We start from the raw sequence: 18,809 nt of genomic DNA, 5'->3' as shown, positions 1-18,809 counted from the left end.
CATATCCGTTTTAATTTTGAGTTTTATTTTAGTTTGGTTAGTAAATGTAATGTGTCATTTTTCTTGGGGATAGCTGAGATTTATGACCTAATAAAAGGTTAATTTTTATGATTATTCTGCGATTTTTTAAAAGAAGACTGCATTTTCTCTGTTGATTTGACATTTTTTCTATCTCTATGAGATGAAGTTGTTAAAAGTCTTGAACAATTCTATTCTTTTGCTCCATATTCTCCCATATGGTAAGACAAGAGCATTTTCATTCTGTTCCCTTCTTCATCCCTACCCTTTTTGCTATGTCCTATGTTATATCATCTGAGATTTTAGTTCCATTTGTTTTGCCATGTATACTGTATTTAAGATAATATTTAACTTTTAAGTTTAATTTAAAAAAATTATCTCAATTTAATTCCAGTTTTTTATTTTAGCATCTCACTTAATTTAACAATGAGGGCCGGGTACGGTGGCTCATGCCTGTAATCCCAGCACTTTGAGAGGCCTAGGCGGGCGGGTCACCTGAGGTCAGGAATTCAAGACCAGCCTGGCCAACATGGTGAGACCCCGCCTCTACTAAAAATACAAAAATTAGCCAGGCATGATGGCGGGTGCCTGTAATCCCAGCTACTCAGGAGGGTGAGGTGGGAGAATAGCTTGAACCCAGGAGGTGGAGGTTGCAGTAAGCCAAGGTGCGCCGTTGCACTCTAGCCTGGGTGACAGAGCAAGACTCCATCTCAATAATACTAATTATTATAATTATAACTTAACAATGAGCTTTGCTTTTTATTTTGCTACTTGGATCCCTATCTTCATTCACTTTTGTTGGAATATATCCTCTGACAATTCTTTCCAATAGGGTGGGTGATAAACATTCTAAAACATAGAATTATCAAAAATGGCCTTACTTTTTTTTTTTGCCTCTTGAACAATGCCTTAGCTGTAGAGAGATTTCTATTTGAAATTATTTATCTATCAGCATCCAATGTGCTCACATCAATCTGATTCTCATTTCTTTCTAGTTAATTTTCTGGCCTTTGAGATTTTTTTCTTCATTCCTGATATTCTGAAATTATAATTGTTGATCATCCCAATTCATTCTCAGTTTAATTCTTCAATTCATTCTCTTTAATACATAGTTCTTTCAATAAGAGAACTTCTGTCTTCCTTCTGTTTCTAGGAATTCTGATTTCTCTTTCTCTCTTTTTCTGAGTATATTCCTCTCTTCAATCTATTCTTCCTTTTGATAATTACTATTAGAAAAATATTGAAACTTCTGTTCTGTTTTCATGTCTCTAAACTTTTCTTTCATACTACATTCTTAGGAAATGGTATGGGCCAGTTTTGTAAATCATTAACTCACTCTTACTACTTATAATAACCTGTTCCTCTTTCAAGGATACGACATCCTGTCCTATTCATCTAAGGATGCTGTTTTTCATTCATTTTATGTCTCTTGTTGTTTTAGTAATTCTGCTTCCTCAGGTGTTCGTTCAGTAAATATTTACTGAGCACATCCTAGAACCCATACACTTTTCTAGTTGCTGGAGATTAAATTTGACACCTTTGTCATGGTATTGGCTTTCCACCTGGATTTGTGATGGAGAGCTCATCCTTGTCTGTAATTGACAGGTTCTAAACCTCCTCTGCTGGTAGCCAGATCTTTTTGTTTTACATGAAAATTATCTTAATATTTGTAAAAATTGACAGGTTTCCAAATTCTTTTGACTTTTGGGACTAACCAATGTTACTCAGTTCTCATTTGCTTTTTTGAAACAATTGACTGGGCCAGGTGTGGTGGCTCACGCCTGTAATCCCAGCAACTTTGGGAGTCTGAGGGCAAGAGGATCACTTGGGGCCATGAGTTCAAGACCAGCCTGGGCAACATAGCAAGGGCTTGTCTTAAAAAAAAAAAAATGGCTAGGCATGGTGGCATGCATCTGTAGTCCCAGCTACTTGGGAGGCTGAGGTGGAAGGCTCTCTTGACCCCAAGAATTCAAGGTTACAGTGAGCTGTGATGTGTGATGGCACCACTGCACTCTAGAGCAAGACCCTGTCTCAAAAAACAAAACCCAAAATAACAACAACAAAAAAATGGAACACACTGGATCTAATTAGAGGCTACTGTCTAAGGTACGGCATGTTCGTTTCTATTATCCTAACTCCAAACTATTTCAATCCTGCAGACACTTGAGCTTCTGATGTCTGTACTAGTCAAGAAAACCCTCTTTTTTCACAAAGGGGGAAACATGGAATGTAAGCAACTTTCTCAAGGTCACATAGCTAATAACAGGCAAAACATAAGCAAGAGCCACTGTCTGGAGGGTTTTCCTCTGCACTTTAAAAGCTTCTGCCAAAGATATGCTCCAAAGTATTCAATCCACTAATCCTTTTTCCAAGTGCTCAGACAGGTCAGGCAATATCAGTTCCATTTTCTTTCTTGAAGATCTTCTCACCTCCTCCCATTCTCTTGTTTCTGGTCAGCATTCTCTGTAGCACTACTGTAATCTTGGCATTCTCTTTGCCTCTTTCCTGCGTTTAATGCCTGCTCCCTGAATCCAGGAATTACTTTGGATTACTCTCGTGTTTTACTAAAAGCCAGGTTTTAAAAGCTTCCTAAGAAAGAGTTCATGGAGAGTAAAATTTTCAAGTCCTTCGGTACTTAATCATATTTCTATGCTACCTTCACACTTGATTGATAATTTACCGGGGTATAAAATTGTATGTTAAAAATAACTCCTGTTGTGACAAACAACTTATATGTACTTGTGGGAAGACCTCCTTTTTAATTGCTAGAACATGAGTATTGCATTTTTTGTAAGTACTTAAGTGTCTGTGTATCACTGTGGCCCTTAGAAAATTTTCTAAAGTACTTAGAAAATAGAAAACTATATAATAGAGCATTTTCTATTTTCTAAGTACTTTGATTATTTACTTAGGATTTTTGGTTATGGAATGATATATATGAGTTGAATCTGAAGGCATTGTTCTGCTTCCAGCATTGTTAGTGAGAAATCCAATGTTGTTGTGAGTCCTGTCATTTATCTGTGACCAGTTTTTTTTTTTTTTCCTGGAGTTTTTAGCATCTTTTCTGTACTTACGAACTTAATATCTCACAATTATATGCCTTACTTTGGTTTCTCTTTTTATTCCCTGTGCTGAAAATTCTATGAGGATTTTAATTTTGGAGATGAATATTATTTTTCATATTTTTGTCCCTTCCATTTATTTTAAAAAATTTAGATTTCTTATTCTAAATGTTGGACTGCCTAGATTGAGCCTAATTTTCTTATGTTCTCACCTTTGATTTTCATCTTTTCCTTTTCCTGAGCAATTCTCTTGTAATGTATCCTACAACCCTCCTACTGGCTTCCACATTTCATTTATATTTTTACTTTTGGAGAGCTCCTGCTTTCTGATTTTCATAGCATTCTGTTCTTGTTTTGTGGGTGCAATAGTTTCTTTTATTTCTTTGAGGATGTGAGTCATAGTTGTTTTTTTTTAACTGAGCTTTCTTCTGACCTTATAGACTAAGATTTTTTCCAGATTCTTTCTCCCCCTCCTTATCATTTTGATAATAGATTCCCTCCAATGCCAATCAAACCCTGGACATACATTCATACTGTGATGCTATAAGGTGCTGATTGGAATATCTGGGTGGAGGTATCACTTGTTGATGGTAACTTCATTATAGGATGAGTAGTGAAGGCAGTGAATTTGGGTCCCAAATATCACTGTGAAGACATCTTTCTTCTAGAGCCATTCATTTTCTCTAGAAAAGAATCGTTTAGTCCCCTACCAGGAGTTGTGGGAGTAGTACACGTGGTATTCTGGGGAAAATGACTGAGTGCCCTTGAGGTCAGCCAGATTTTCACTTAAACCTCTGCGTTACCTTCTCTTTTGGGGCTTGTACCCTCTAAATACTATCCAGGTTCTATAAAGAGTAAATCTCTTACAAGGAAGAAGTTAAGGGTGGTTGGCTGATTTCAACAAGGTTCCTGCCAGGGTTTAATCATACCCACATAGACTTCCAGCCAGTCCCCTGCTAAAACCCACACACTTCTCTCCTTCTTTCCAAGTTGCTTCCAGGTTCTCCTCCATGTTTTTTGTCTTCCAAGAAGATATTGAAATGTCTTCTCTGCTCATGTCTCTCCTCTCATGTTCTTCTTGTGGGTTAATAACGTTTGTACTCCTTTACTGTCATGTTTGTTGTAATTTGCGAAGGAAAGGAGATAGATATACGTGATTAACCTTCCAGGTTGAGCTAAAGTCTGGCTGAATATTTTTATTCTGTAGTAGAAGAAAAACCTTATTTATGTAGTCCCAGATGCAATGAAATTTGGATATCCTTAAACAATCCTAAGAAAGAAGGAATTCATTAGTATCACATTTTAATGAATTCTGAAGCACAGAACTGTGTGAATCGAGAAAAAATCGGAAGTATCAGCCTCTCCTCCGGCTAACTTTTGGAATATAAATACTTTTTGCCACTTACCTAACTGTACTCTACATCAAGATGGCATACCTTTAAATAAAAACATTTTAAAATTAAAAACTAAAATTCTGTTTTCCTCTGGATATATACCATGTGACTTTTCTGAGCACACGTAATTCACGGTTTTTGTGATTTATTTTTAGAGGAGGACACTAAAGAATGGAACAACCACAGCTTGTTACTTTGCAACAATTCACACTGACTCATCTCTGCTCCTTGCTGAAATTACAGGTGAGCAAATGAAGGCATGATTTATGGGCACTTCAAGCAAAGACAGCCAGACCATCATGGCAAACAACTTATATGCACTTGTGGGCAGACCTGCCTTTTGATTGCTAGAACATGAGCATTACATTTTTTGCAAGTAATTAAGTGTCTATGTGTCACTGTGGCCCTTAGGAAATTTTCTAAAGTACTTAGAAAATAGAAAACTGTATCATGGAGTGTTTTCTGTTTTCTAAGTACTCTGATTATTTACTTATAATTGTTGGTTACAGAATGAGATATATGACTCTGAATTTTGTGTATTAATTTAGGGCTTTTTAGGGAAACTTTACTAATTCTAGCTGTGGTAATGGTTTCTTATATCAGCAGATACATGGTGGCTGTTGGCTAGAGTCAGGGCACTATGCTAGATGCTGGAAACACAATGAGATAAAAAATAGTCTCTGCCCTTGAGAAGCCAGACAGAATACCTACACACATTGATTACTAACCTTAGTAACAACTATGGTGCTGTTACTAGACGTCCAGCATTGTGCAAAGCACTCTGTAAGAATTAGTTCAGCGGCGAACAGCCTTCTGAGGTGGTTACTGATGTCCTCATGTTACAGATGGTTAGACTGACGCTCAGAGAGGATAAGTAACATGCCCAGGGTTGCACAGCTAGTAAGAAGAGCTGATTCTGGATTCAGGTTGATGATTCCAAAACTTGTACCCAGCACAGTACCTGGCACATAGCAGGTGCTCAGTAAATACTGTTGGCTGATACACTGTTGCCACTGTTTGCTTATGCAAAAGACCTGACCTAATGGGTGATTCTGAAAATGGATATTACAGTTTTCAGAGAAGGCAAAGAGAACCCAGAACTAGGACATCTGGGAAGGCTTTATGAAAGGGTCCTTTAAACTGGGCTTTGAAGTAAAGACAAGATGAGGAGAGGACAAACTGTCTTCCAGATAGGGGAAATGACATGGACACAGGTATGGGAACAGGAGTGTCAATAGTGGATGCAGGGACCACAGTAGTTTAACTGGAGGAGTGGATTCATCACCTGGGGGCAGTGGGAGAAGAGGGTAGGCAGATGGGAGGGTTCAGATTGTAGAAGAGCTCAAATATGCACCAAAAACTCAAAAAAGGTTCTGAGTCCAGGTGTGAGTGAAGTGATGAAAGTGGTATTTTAAGGAAGATTAATCTAATAGCCATTTATCAAAATGAATTACAGGGGAAGGAGAGAGGCAGAAAGGTTTTTGAAAATCCCTCATGACAGAGATGGAGACGCTGTAAAAACAATTACCATTGTCCCATATAGCCTCAATTTTCTTGCTGAAATAGAATTCTTCCAGCACCTCTGATGAGGACTAGGTTCTAGTGCTGAGAGCTGCTAGTAAGACTGCGTAAAATTCCTCACAGATAATATTAGCATTGTTTCAGTTAAGAATAGTATGGCCGGGCGTGGTGGCTAATGCCTGTAATCCCGGTACTTTCAGAGGCCGAGGCAGGCGGATCACGAGGTCAGGAGATTGAAACCATCCTGGCTAACACGGTGAAACCTTGTCTCTACTAAAAATACAAAAAGTTAGCCAAGCATGGTGGTGGGTGCCTGTAGTCCCAGCTACTCAGGAGGCTGAGGCAGGAGAATTACATGAACCTGAGAGGCAGAGATTTCAGTGAGCTGAGATTGTGCCACTGCACTCTAGCCTGGGCGACAGAGCGAGACACCATCTTTAAAAAAAAAAAAAAAAAGAATAGTAGCAGTATGTTGCCTAGATAACCACATGCCTGACACCTTATATATATTATTGCATGTATTCCTCACAATCCTACACATAGCAGAGACCACTGTACATATATAGGTTTAGACCTTAACCAAATAATATCCACAACCTGGAGTAATCAGAGGAATAAGGAATCAGTTCAAATCTTTCCAATTCCAGTGCTCATGTCCTTATCCCTCAACCATTCTGTGTTTTATCTAGAAGAGGACCATGATAGAGAGAGGGAGAGAGAGATTCAAGGGATGGTGGTAGAGTAGGAGACAGGAGGGAGATTGTAAGTTGGGGGAGAAGAAGCTGAGTGTAGGTATGTCAATGACTAAGAGAGTCTTTCTTTAGGACCTGAGGCTGTTTGCTTCTTTACCGTGTGATAAAATGAGAGCAAAGGTAGTTGCACATTTAATGAAAATATAGACACACTGGATAAGCAAAGGGAAAAACTGAATAATAACTTAAAAACACCTGGTCAAGCACAGTGGCTCACGCCTGTAATCCCAGCACTTTGGGAGGCCCAGGCAGGCGGATCACAAGGTCAGGAGATCGAACCATCCTGGCCAACATGGTGAAACCCTGTCTCTACTAAAAATACAAAAATTAGCTGGGCGTGGTGGTGCGTGCCTGTAATCCCAGCTACTGAGGAGGCTGAGGCAGGAGAATCGCTTGAACCAGGGAGTTGGAGGTTGCAGTGAGCCCAGATTGCGCCACTGCACTCCAGCCTGGTGACAGAGCGAGACTCCATCTCAAAAACAAAACAAACAAACAAACAAAAAACCCAAAAAACCCACCTGACAACCTGAGAATGGGGATGGGGGAGGTGGTGGGTTAAAGGGATGAATAGAAAAACTTTTACTGTTTACGGAATATAGTGGGGAGTTTGTGGTGGTTATTGTTCTTAAGTGGTGTGATGGTGGATGATCTTTTACATTTTCATTTATGTTTTCCATAAATGATTTTAATTTAAAAATTATTGTTAGAAGCTTAGAAAAAGTACTGTTTCAGAAACAAACATGCCTTCATATTCTTTTTGTGTATACTTTACAGATAAATTTGGACAGCGGGCATTTGTGGGCAAAGTTTGCATGGATTTGAATGACACTTTTCCAGAATACAAGGAGACCACTGAGGAATCGATCAAGGAAACCAAGAGGTAAAAAGCCCATTTGTCTTGATTTGTCTTACAGGTGAATTACTGTGCTGCACTGATGGCGTTAGAGATGGAAAAAGGAAACAGGATACTGTTATCACCCAGCTGGGATGTGCACATAGTGACTCAGAATGTTCTGTTTAATGCAATGGGTCAGCTAGTCGACAGTGAATTTGATCAAATACTTGATAATCATTAATGATTTACAAAGAGCTTTCCTCGTAGTGCCACACTTGATCCTCATAGAAATCTCCATGAAGCATCTGTCTTTTTATTTATTTATTTATTTATTTATTTAGAGACGGAGTCTCACTGTGTCACCCAGGCTGGAGTGCAATGGCATGGTCTCAGCTCACTGAAACCTTCGGCTCACTGCAACCTCTGCCTCCCGGGTTCAAGCGATTCTCCCGCCTCAGCCTCCTGAGTAGCTGGGACTATAGGTGCATGCCACCACACCCAGCTAATTTTTGTATTTTTAGTAGAGACGGGGTTTCACTATGTTGGCTGGGCTGGTCTCGAACTCCTGACCTCATGATCTGCCTGCCTCAGCCTCCCAAAATGCTGAGATTACAGGCGTGAGCCCCCACGCCCGGCCCACATCTGTCTTTTATGATAAGAAAGCTGAGTCTGACATAGGCTAAGAGGCTTGCTCACAGTCATACAGCTTTTAAATAGTGGAGCCAGAATTCAAAACCAGGGTCTATGACTTTAAATTCAAAGTTCTTTTCTTCTTTTTTTTTTTTTTTTTTTTGAGACAGAGTCTCACTCTGTCACCCAGGCTGGAGTGCAATGACGTGATCTCAGCTCACTGAAACCTCCACCTCCCATGTTGAAGAGATTCTCCTGCCTCAGCCTCTTGAGTAGCTGGGATTACAGGTGCTCACCACCACACCCAGCTAATTTTTGTATTTTTAGTAGAGACGTGGTTTCACCAGGTTGGCCAGGCTGGTCTTGAACTCCTGACCTCAAGTGATGCACCTGCCTTGGCCACCCAAAGTGCTAGGATTACAGGCATGAGCCACTGTGCCTGGCTCAAAGTTCTTTCTCCCATGATACAGATCACACCTCATATTCAATGTAAATAAAGAGAGTAAAAGAGAGAGAAACAGAGGGTATGCAAGAATATTTGCTGTGGCATATGTTAATTTAAAAATGATGATGGAAATGAAGAATTATTTATGAAATAAAATAGTATACAAGAAGTTAGGAAAAATGAGTTATATTTACAGGTTAATGAAAGACTTTCACTACAAAAGGATTTTTTAAAAAGATACCAAAGTAATATGTGTTTCCATGGTCCAGAACTTAGAGAAGCACAAAAAGGCATAAAGAAGAATTTTTTTTTTTGTAATGAAACCACCAAAAGTTACCATAATTGGGTATCTTTTATTGTTTTCTCAAGGTGGTGTATGCATCCTTCACTACTATTTCGTCCTACCTTGGGAACAGGAAAGTTGTTCTGGATGTATGCTGGAATGGCCATAACAGGCTAACGTAGGGATCTAGAATATCCCCTCTCCACAAAGGCGGCCTGAAAGAACATCTCTGTAAGCTGAAATGCAGGCATACAGGAGGGGAGATGTGGTTCCTTTTTCTGCTTTGGTTCTACATCTGTGCTCATAGGGAATAGGGCCTCATTCTACTACCTGTAATAAAAGCTGAGGATGTTATGTGGTGACACAGGCTAGAGAGAGACCATGGGAGGGACCAAGGCCCACTCTGCTGCTGCTGGACATTGAGCTGGATTCCCAAAGATTGTGGACAGCCTACTTTGGGAAGATTTCCACCTCAAAGAATAGGGTACCACATGCAGATAGAATCATAAAAGGTAAAGATGTGCAAGGAAAATGAAAACATGTTTCCACATAAAGACTTGCAGGTAAATGTTCATAGTAACATTATTTATAGAAGACAAATGTGGAGCAAAGCAGGTTCACTGCACATAGGTATCAATCCCAGGGGAGGATTCTAAACACCTCACCAATACTGCACACCACTTACATGAATCCGGTGAGACAGCACACTTATACAACAAGTTAAGCGAAGCAGGTTTATTATGCACATATAGGTAGCAAGGGAAAATAGAAGCCTAGGTGAACTGATCCTCCACGGCTCAGGAAAGTTGCCCAAGAGTCTCATATGTGCATGCCCCACATCACATCACAGCTGAGGGACCCTGCGAGCATGCTCTACCTGTGGTTTTATACCCAGATGAAACTGGTCTTACTGAACTAAAACATTGCAGAACATCCTGTTCTAGGAGGAATGGGAACAGAGCCCAGGCTGTTCTGACCAGTTTCTCCATATCTCAGGGTGGTTGCATTTCCAGCACATTCTACAGTTATTCTGATAACTACAAGTAAGAAAAGGGGCAAAACTGTGTCACCAAGGCCATATGGGAACTTGTCCTGCACCAAATAGTGGAAGCAACCAAAGTGTTCATAACTGGTGAATGGATAAATAAAATGTGGTATACAATGGAATATTATTCAGCCATAAAAAGGAATGAAGAACTGATACATACTACAACATGGATGGTTTTTAAAAACACTGTGCTAAGACAAAGAAACCAAACACAAAAGGCCAGGTATCATATGATTTAATTGGTATGAAATATATAGAAAATGCAAATTCATAGAGACAGAACACCAGCAATTGCCTGGGGCTGGAAGTACAAATAACTATTTATTTATTTATTTATTTTTTTGAGATGGAGTCTTGCTTTGTCACCCAGGCTGGAGTGCAGCGGCGCTATCTCGGCTCACTGCAAGCTCCGCCTCATGGGTTCATCCCATTCTCCTGCCTCAGCCTCCCAAGTAGCTGGGACTACAGGCGCCCGCCACCACACCCAGCTAATTTTTTGTATTTTTAGTAGAGACAGGGTTTCACTGTGTTAGCCAGGATGGTCTCAATCTCCTGACCTCGTGATCCACCCACCTCAGCCTCCCAAAGTGCTGGGATTACAGGCGTGAGCCACCATGCCCGACCCACGAATAACTATTAACTAAATGGGCCCAAGGAATCTAACTGGGGTGATGAGAATGTTCAAAAACTAGGTTATGATGGTGGTTGTAAAACCCAATAAATCTACTAAAAATCATGGCTTTGTGCACTTAAAACAGGTGAATTTTATGGTATGTAAATTATTCTTCGATATAAATAGTTTTTAAAAATAGGAGTATGTGGGTGAGATTGTGTTCATGTACATTTGTGTTTTTTAGTTCACATCCACTTTAGATAAGAGTTGAGTAGAAAGTGATTAGATTTTTTTAAAAGGAAGATTTTGTACAGAATAAATAGCTGTGAGCATATTTGCAGAGACTCCAGCTCTCTGTGATTTTCTCCTGTGGTACAGCAGTGCTTCTCTTGATGCTTCCAGCATTCTTCCCCTCACTTTTCTCCCTTAATCACACATTGTTGAAGCCAAAACCAAAACAGGCCTGAGAAGCTCAAGATGTATTAACATACTCCATCGAATTAAAGTTGAAAGATGAATTAATGCACTGAGGCATTCTTCCCATTTGCCAAGGTCACTGTGTGGGTTTGTCCAACTTGAATGTCAATATAATTTTTGTGCAACAAATTATATTTAATGCCTGCAGGAACTTGCTATAGGAGTCCTGGGCTAAATCCTCTTGTAAAATGAAGTAAATTATTTACCCTCTCCCTACCCTTCATTATAGACCAGGGCTTCTCCTGTAGATTGGATTTGCTTTTAAGTACATATGGCCTGCTCATTAAATTACTTTTGGTTGTGGGTCATACTATGGCTTGAGATTATGAATTTTCATTATGTTCTTTTTCATACAACGTGGGGAGATTCTACTGACCATATAAATACTTTTCTTATATTTTAAAATGGCTTTTCTATAGTACCTTAAGGATTTGACAAGAAATTGTATCTTTTTTTTGTTTTTTGTTTTTTTGTTTTTGAGACGGAGTCTCCTTCTGTAGCCCAGGCTGGAGTGCAGTGGCACGATCTCAGCTTACTGCAGCCTCCCACTCCCGGGTTCAAACAATTATCATGCCTCAACCTCCCTAGTAGCTCGGATTACAGACCCCTGCCACCGTGCCCAGATAATTTTTATGTTTTTAGTAGAGATGGGGTTTTGCTACGTTGGCCAGGCTGGTCTCGAACTCCTGACCTCAAGTGAGCCGCCTGCCTCAGCCTCCCAAAGTGCTGAGATTACAGGCATGAGCCACTGCACCTGAACAAAATGTAATTTTATTCTGTTCAACATCTAAGAGATACAGAAGAAAATGCTTTAGATACAAATCTTTCCCAAGACCAAACATATTCTGATGCAAGTTTTAGAAGTTCAGCTTTTTTCTATTCCCCAGACCTCTTTCCCCTTGAAAGTGTCCTCTGCAAAGGGAGCAGAGGGGCTGCTTGTATGCTCACAGAGAGGAGGGAGTACCCGCCTTCCTTTAGCATCAGCCTACCCCAGCTTATCAATTAATCCATTTTTGTGGTGATAAACCTTAATTCTCATTTTGTTCTGAAACAAAGGAATGCCAGAAGGTGGAAAACTACAGCTGCCTAGGGAGGGCAGAAAGAGCCATTTCATAGTCTTTACAGTTGCCACCATCCCTGCAGGCATAAACTGGTGGGATCACTACCATCCCATTCCCCATGCACCTCACAACCGCCTCTCACCTGTTCCTTCTGCATTACTCCAACGTTCATCCCCAAGAGAACGCTGCCCTTGGAAATAAATGGTGGGAACAAGTAGCTTCCACTTTAGGAGAATTCGAAGTAAAGAGCTTCATAGCTTCTAAAAGCCTCCAGGTGCATAGGACTTCATGACTCTAACATGCATAGAGCATAATATATTGCAACATTTCTCCAAACAGAGCTTAAGCTAGTAGAACAGCTTGAGTGCTGTGGGAATATTTGAGAACAGCCCGACCGATGCTAGATGATAACATTACGTTTCCCTGTGATTTTGCACTCCATCTCTGGCTGCAAGTAAAAAAGCAGAGTAATTACTACTTGTTAATCTTTAATTAGTGGTGGTGGAACATGTGCATCATTAGAAATGTTTGCATGAAAATCAGGATATGTAAGAATCATGTTTTTACCTTATTAAGATGTTTATTTGAAAATGCTCCGCCGGTCGCAGTGGCTCACGCCTGTAATCCCAGCACTTTGGGAGGCCAAGGCAGGCGGATCATGAGGTCAGGAGATCGAGACCCATCCTGGCTAACATGGTGAAACCCAGTCTCTACTAAAAATACAAAAAATGAGCCGGGTGTGGTGGCAGGCGCCTGTAGTTCCAGCTACTCGGGAGGCTGAGGCAGGAGAATGGCGTGAATGTGGGAGGCAGAGCTTGCAGTGAGCCGAGATTGCGCCACTGCACTCCAGCCTGGGCAACAGAGCCAGACTCTGTCTGAAAAAAAAAAAAGAAAAAGAAAAGGAAAGAAAAAAAGAAAATGCTCGTTTTCTAACCCATTTGTTGCTTTATTTCAGATTTGTGTCAGAAATGCTTCAAAAGAACGTGAGTAACTTTGTTCAGAGCTCGCTTTTAGATTGCCTGTGCATTAGCTGTAGGATTCATAAAGTTGCTTGATAGTGATTAGTCTGTGTACGATTGGCTTATCCCATGCATGTAGAAGTATTTACCTAGAGCCTGATGTGTCACTGTGGACTGTCACCCTCAGCTCAGTGAATTCAGACGTTTTTAAAAAATTATCTTAAAATATTTAATTGACAAAAATTGTACACTCAAGGTGTACAATGTGATGATTTGATATATTTTTACATTGTTTATTGATTATCAGAATCAAATTTGTTAACACATCTATTCCCACACATGCTGTACACTAGATCCTCAGAACTTGTTCATGCTATAACTGAAAATTTGTACCCTTTGACCATCATCTCCCCACATAAGCCAGCAATCCCACTTTTGGGTGTATATCCAAAAGATGCAAAATAAGCATCTTGAAAAGATATCTGCACCTCTATGTTCATTGCAGCATCATTCAGAATAGCCAAGATATGGAAACAATTTAAGTGTCTGTAGACAGATAAATAAAGAAAATGCAGTGTGTATGTCTATATACAAACACAATGGAATATTATTCAACCAAAAAAAGGAAGGAAATCCTGCTGTTTGTGACAATGTGGATGAACCTGCAGCCCATTACAATAAGTGAAATAAGCCAGCCCCAGAAAGACAATATTGCATGATCTCACTTATTTGTGAAATCTAAAAAAAGTCAAACTTATAGAAACAGAGGTCAGGTGTTTTTTGCTTTCTTGGGGGCAGCTCTGTACCTAGCCCTCTGTGTTTTGTTTTAAATACATTTTGAAATCATGAAATATTAACGATTTTAGTGGATTTGTTTAAACACCATTCACATATGTGCAAACATCAAACTTGCTTTATTCTTAAAACTGTGTGTACTTTTCTTGGCTCCCAAACCCCGTGCCTACATGCAACAGAAAAACTAAATTTTGTCAGGCAGGTAAACTTCGTCTTAAGTTCACCAAGCTTTTAGTTGATGCAATTTTTATTAGGACAATCTCAGTCACTGCCCAGGTTAGAGTTACCATCTCAGGGTAGGTTTTCCTTCCTCAGTGGTTTTCCTTACCCTCCTCTGGGATCTTCTGATTTCACAGGATTGGTTTCTAGCAAGCAGGGAGAGGGCTTGATGGGCATGGGCTGACTGGTGGCACCTGGAAGTTGGGGACTGCTTGGTGGCCACCTCAACATTGGCTCCGGCCACTTGTGCCCTTGGCCTGCTCTGTAACACAGGCAGTGTCTAGTCCTATGCCCCTGCCATTGGCTGTCTTGGTCCCTACGTGTGTGACACCTCACATGGCCTGCAGGCATGCAGCAGGTACCCCCCATTGTGGTCCCCTGGTGTTGGTGGGCCTATGGAGACAATGCTGTTTCCTGCCTCCATCCCTAACAGGCTGGCATGTGGCTCCATCAAGCAATCTCTTAGACTGGCAAGCCTGACCCTTCCCTAATCATCTTTTGAGGCCTGATTGGAAATCATAAGAAATCTCAAAATTTCTTTCCATCTAACCTTGGGAGATTTAGATGAACCTTTGTAGATCCTTATCTTCATCACCCCTCTATGAGTCCTTCTCTCCTGCCTGGCCACTCACCTCAGGTGGCACCAGAGCCAGTCCTACAACTGAATAGTTCTCAGGAAGGCTGTAACCAGCACACCTGCACAAGATGTATTCCCAAAAGGGAATCCGCTATCACCTCACTTTTAGTCTCCCCAGCACTCTTTTAAAACTTCTTCGGCCTCTACTTCTCTTCATAAAGCCTACCCAGTCTAGCCTTCATCGGAGCCAGAGGAGCGTCTGTCGTTTGGGAGAGGATCTTTTATTGAACTTGGGTGCTGAAGAAGATACCCTCCTTTATTCTCCACTTTGAGCTGTTTTCATAAAACCCCGTACTTCCACTGACTGTTAGAATGGAGGACTGCTCCCCAAAATAGAGATATAAAATCATCTTGCTGTATGATATGCATTTTGGGGTACCCTTCACATTCATGATATCCATAGTTTCCTTTTCTTGAAAAAACTTTGAAGTTCAGGGGTACATATGCAGGTTTGTTCACACAAGTAAATGTGTGTCACATTTTGTTTGTTGTGCAGATTATTTCTTCACCCAGGTATTAAGCCTACTACTCATTAGTTATTTTTCCTGATGCTCTCCCTCCTTCCATCCTCCACCCGCCGATAGGCCCCAGTGTTTGTTGTTCCCCTCTATGGGTCCATGTGTTCTCATCAGTTAGCTCCTACTTGTAAGTGAGAACATGCAGTATTTGACTTTCCCTTCCTGCATTAGTTTGCTAAGAATAATGGCCTTCAGCTTCATCCATGTCCCTGCAAATGGCATGATCTCATTCCCTTTTTATGGCTGCATAGTATTCCATGGTGTATATGTACCACATTTTCTTTATCCAGTCTATCACTGATGGGCAGTTAGGTTGATTCCATGCCTTTGCTATTGTGAATAGTGCTACAGTGAGCGTATGTGTGCATGTGTCTTTATAACAGGATGATTTATTTCCCTTTGGTATATACCCCGTAGTGGGATTGTTGAGTCAAATGGTATTTCTGTCTCTAGGTCTTTGCGGAATCACCACATTGTCTTTCACAATGGTTGAAGTAATTTACACTCTTACCAACAGTCTATAAGCATTTCTTTTTCTCCACAACCTCACCAGCATCTGCTATCTTTTTGACTTTTTAATAATAGCCATTCTGACTGGTATGAGATTGTATCTTATTGCAGTTTTGATTTGCATTTCTCTAATGATCAGTGATGTTGAGCTTTTTTTTCATATGATTGTTGGCTGCATCAATCATATGAAAAACAGTGCAAAGTGTCTGTTCATGTGCTTTGCCCACTTTTTAATTGGGTTGTTTTTTTCTTATAAATTTGTCTAAGTTCCTTATAGATGCTGGATATTAGACTTTTGTCAGATGCATAGTTTGCAGAAACTTTCTCCCATACTGTTGGTTGTCTGTTTATTCTGTTGGTGGTTTCACTTGCTGTGCAGAAGCTCTTTAGTCTAATTACATCCCATTTATCAATTTTTGCTTTTGTTACAATTGCTTCCGGTGTGTTTGTCATGAAATCTTTTCCCATGCCTATGTCCTGAATGGTATTGCCTAGGTTGTCTTCCAAGGTTGTTTTTTTGTTGTTTGTTTGTTTGTTTTTCTGAGACTGAGTTTCTCTTTTGTTGCCTAGACTGGAGTGCAATGGTGAGATCTTGGCTCACCACAACCCCCGCCTCCCAGGTTCAAGCAATTCTCTTGCCTCAGCCTCCCGAGTAGCTGGGATTACAGGCATGCGCCACCACGCCCAGCTAATTTTGTATTTTTTAGTAGAGACAGGATTTCTCCATGTTGGTCAGGCTGGTCTCGAACTCCCGACTTCAGGTGATCCACCTGCCTTGGCCTCTCAAAGTGCTGGGATTACAGGTGTGAGCCACTGCGCCTGGCCCTTCCAGGGTTTTTATAGTTTTCAGTTTTACATTTACATCTTTAATGCATCTTGAGTTAATTTTTGTATATGATGTAAGGAAGAGGTATCAATTGTTTTTAATTATCTCCAGTATTCTAGAGTGAAGCCCATAGTGACACCACGTTTTTCCCTCTCCTGCTCTGAGACTTTGATGGGTGAACTTGGCAACATTGCTAAAACCCGTGATTTGCACATTCAGGTGGGTATTCTTCTTCTCTTTATGCCTCTATGCAGACCTGCAAGACTTCTCAGCACCCTTAAATCATCATCTCCAATAATCTATAGTTGTTTTACTGAGTGATCTCTATTTCTTCAACTGAGATATCCTAGAGTCACAGCATAATAGGAGAGAAAGGACCCTTGTAGATATCACCTAATCCAATTCTTTCATTTTGCAGATAAGAAACCTGGAGTTCCTTATACCCTCAATGTTTTCTGATCAGTCTTCTAAAGACACGAAAATCGTTATAAGTACTGGCAAGATCAGTAACAGACTGTGATCTGTTCTCTGTAGCATACATTTAATGCAGTTATTTCCTACTTCTCTTTCACTTGATACTTTCTCAGTGTGTTCTGTACCTTCATTCTTAGGGAAACCAGCTATTATTTGAAAAGCAAAAAGAGCCTAATTTCCACCTTACAAAATGGCATTTAAAATCCCTTTTGTTCTGAGTTTCTTAATTTAAAATCAGAACAAAAAAGTATACCTTGCTTTGTCATTAAATTGTTGCAATTTAGGAATAAAACACTTTTTTAAAGCTTATATCTGGGTTAAAATTGAGAGTTCCCCTTCTCCCATCCAAGCTTAATTACATACTGTACTAAAATTTCTCCTCTTAGGAGTTGACGGTCTTATAAGAAAGGTCAGATCAGGGCAGAGACAACACATTGATTCTTTACCATTTGTAAATTGGTGTTTTTTTGGTTTTTGTTTCCCAAATCTATTTTCTTAGGAACCATTAACCGCTCTCACCTTCCCTATTATTGTTATTATTATTTGCAGCCTATAATTTTTGAATTTTTAATTCAGTCCCACGCATTTCTGTCCTGGAGATAAAATTCAAAACTTACCTGATGTTTCTGCTTTGCAAACAAAATGCTTCTGTCGCCGACAAAATAAAATACAAATGAACATTTAAAAATACATGAAAAATAAGATGAGAAGAACACACAACAAAATCAAGTGTATCCTTGCTAGAGAGATGCATGTGGATGTATGCACATTTACTCACATTTATCCAAATGACTCGAATCATCAGATTGTCCTTTCTTCTATTGCTGTCCATGCATTTCATCGGTGGTCTGAGATTTTCTCAAGGCCAGGGATGGAGTTCATTGTCTGAGTAAAACACGTGTTTTCAGAACATTGCTATTTTTTTCTTTTAAAAATTTAGCTACACATGTTCTAAATGCCATTGCCATTCTTGGAAGTATTAATTATGCCCTCTTAGGTTTTGTGGTGCCCTAGAAAAAGGTCTTAGGGGCCTTTTTCAGTGTGGGGGCATAGGACTTATTGTTTTGCTTGCATATGGATTCTTATGGGCTGTTTCTTGATGACTGTGGAATTTTCTAGCTCAGCTATTTTCAAACTCTTTTTTGCAGAACTAATTCTGGAAACTAACAAAGGGCACAGAATGGAGACAGGGTCCTATAGTCTCAATCCTGCTGCATCCTGAGGGGCAGTGCTTTTATGCCTTCTATATATTGGGTTTCTGTGAATTTTTATATGAATAATATATTTAATGCTGAGAGAATTTGGAAAATCACTCATCTAGCCCAACCCTTTTTTTTTTTTTTTTGAAAGATGGGAAAATTGCTGTCCAAAGAAAAGAATGACTTTCTCTAGGACACATAGCTGTCAGAACTTGGGCTTAAACCCAGCTCTCTTTACTCAAATTCCAGTGTTCATATAAGTGAACCCCACTGTCCGCTTTTTTATGAACACTGAGCTCTTTTCTTAAATGGCCAGCATGGCCAGTCACAGTGGCTCACGCCTGTAATCTCAGCACTTTGAGAGGCTGAGCCCAGCAGATTACTTGAAGTCAGGAGTTTGAGACCAGCCTGGCCAACATGATGAAACCCCATCTCTACTAAAAATACAAAATTAGCCAGGCATGGTGACACATGCCTGTAATCCCATCTACTCAGGAGGTTAAGACAGGAGACTCACTTGAACCTGGGAGGCG

The 18,809-nt window shown here is 40.1% G+C and overlaps 1 protein-coding gene across 3 annotated transcripts in view; it reads left to right on the top strand.

Annotated features, from left to right (window-relative positions):
* The window catches only part of GDA (guanine deaminase), a 101,161-nt gene that overhangs the window by 55,624 nt on the left and 26,728 nt on the right, over positions 1 to 18,809 (top strand). For 2 of the 3 annotated variants that reach the window (XM_030809925.1, XM_030809933.1), the window contains exons 4-7: positions 4,630 to 4,717; positions 7,522 to 7,627; positions 13,095 to 13,122; positions 16,715 to 16,822. In XM_030809925.1, the coding sequence (XP_030665785.1) occupies positions 4,630 to 4,717; positions 7,522 to 7,627; positions 13,095 to 13,122; positions 16,715 to 16,822 (330 nt within the window). The remainder of the gene's footprint in view (positions 1 to 4,629; positions 4,718 to 7,521; positions 7,628 to 13,094; positions 13,123 to 16,714; positions 16,823 to 18,809) is intronic. The other variant, XM_030809928.1, reaches the window with a different exon arrangement.

The sequence above is a fragment of the Nomascus leucogenys genome, chromosome 1a (assembly GCF_006542625.1).
Source record: "Nomascus leucogenys isolate Asia chromosome 1a, Asia_NLE_v1, whole genome shotgun sequence".
NCBI lineage: Eukaryota > Metazoa > Chordata > Mammalia > Primates > Hylobatidae > Nomascus > Nomascus leucogenys.
The sequence above is the reverse complement of the archived record's forward strand: the minus strand, read 5'-3'. Positions and strand labels throughout refer to the sequence as shown.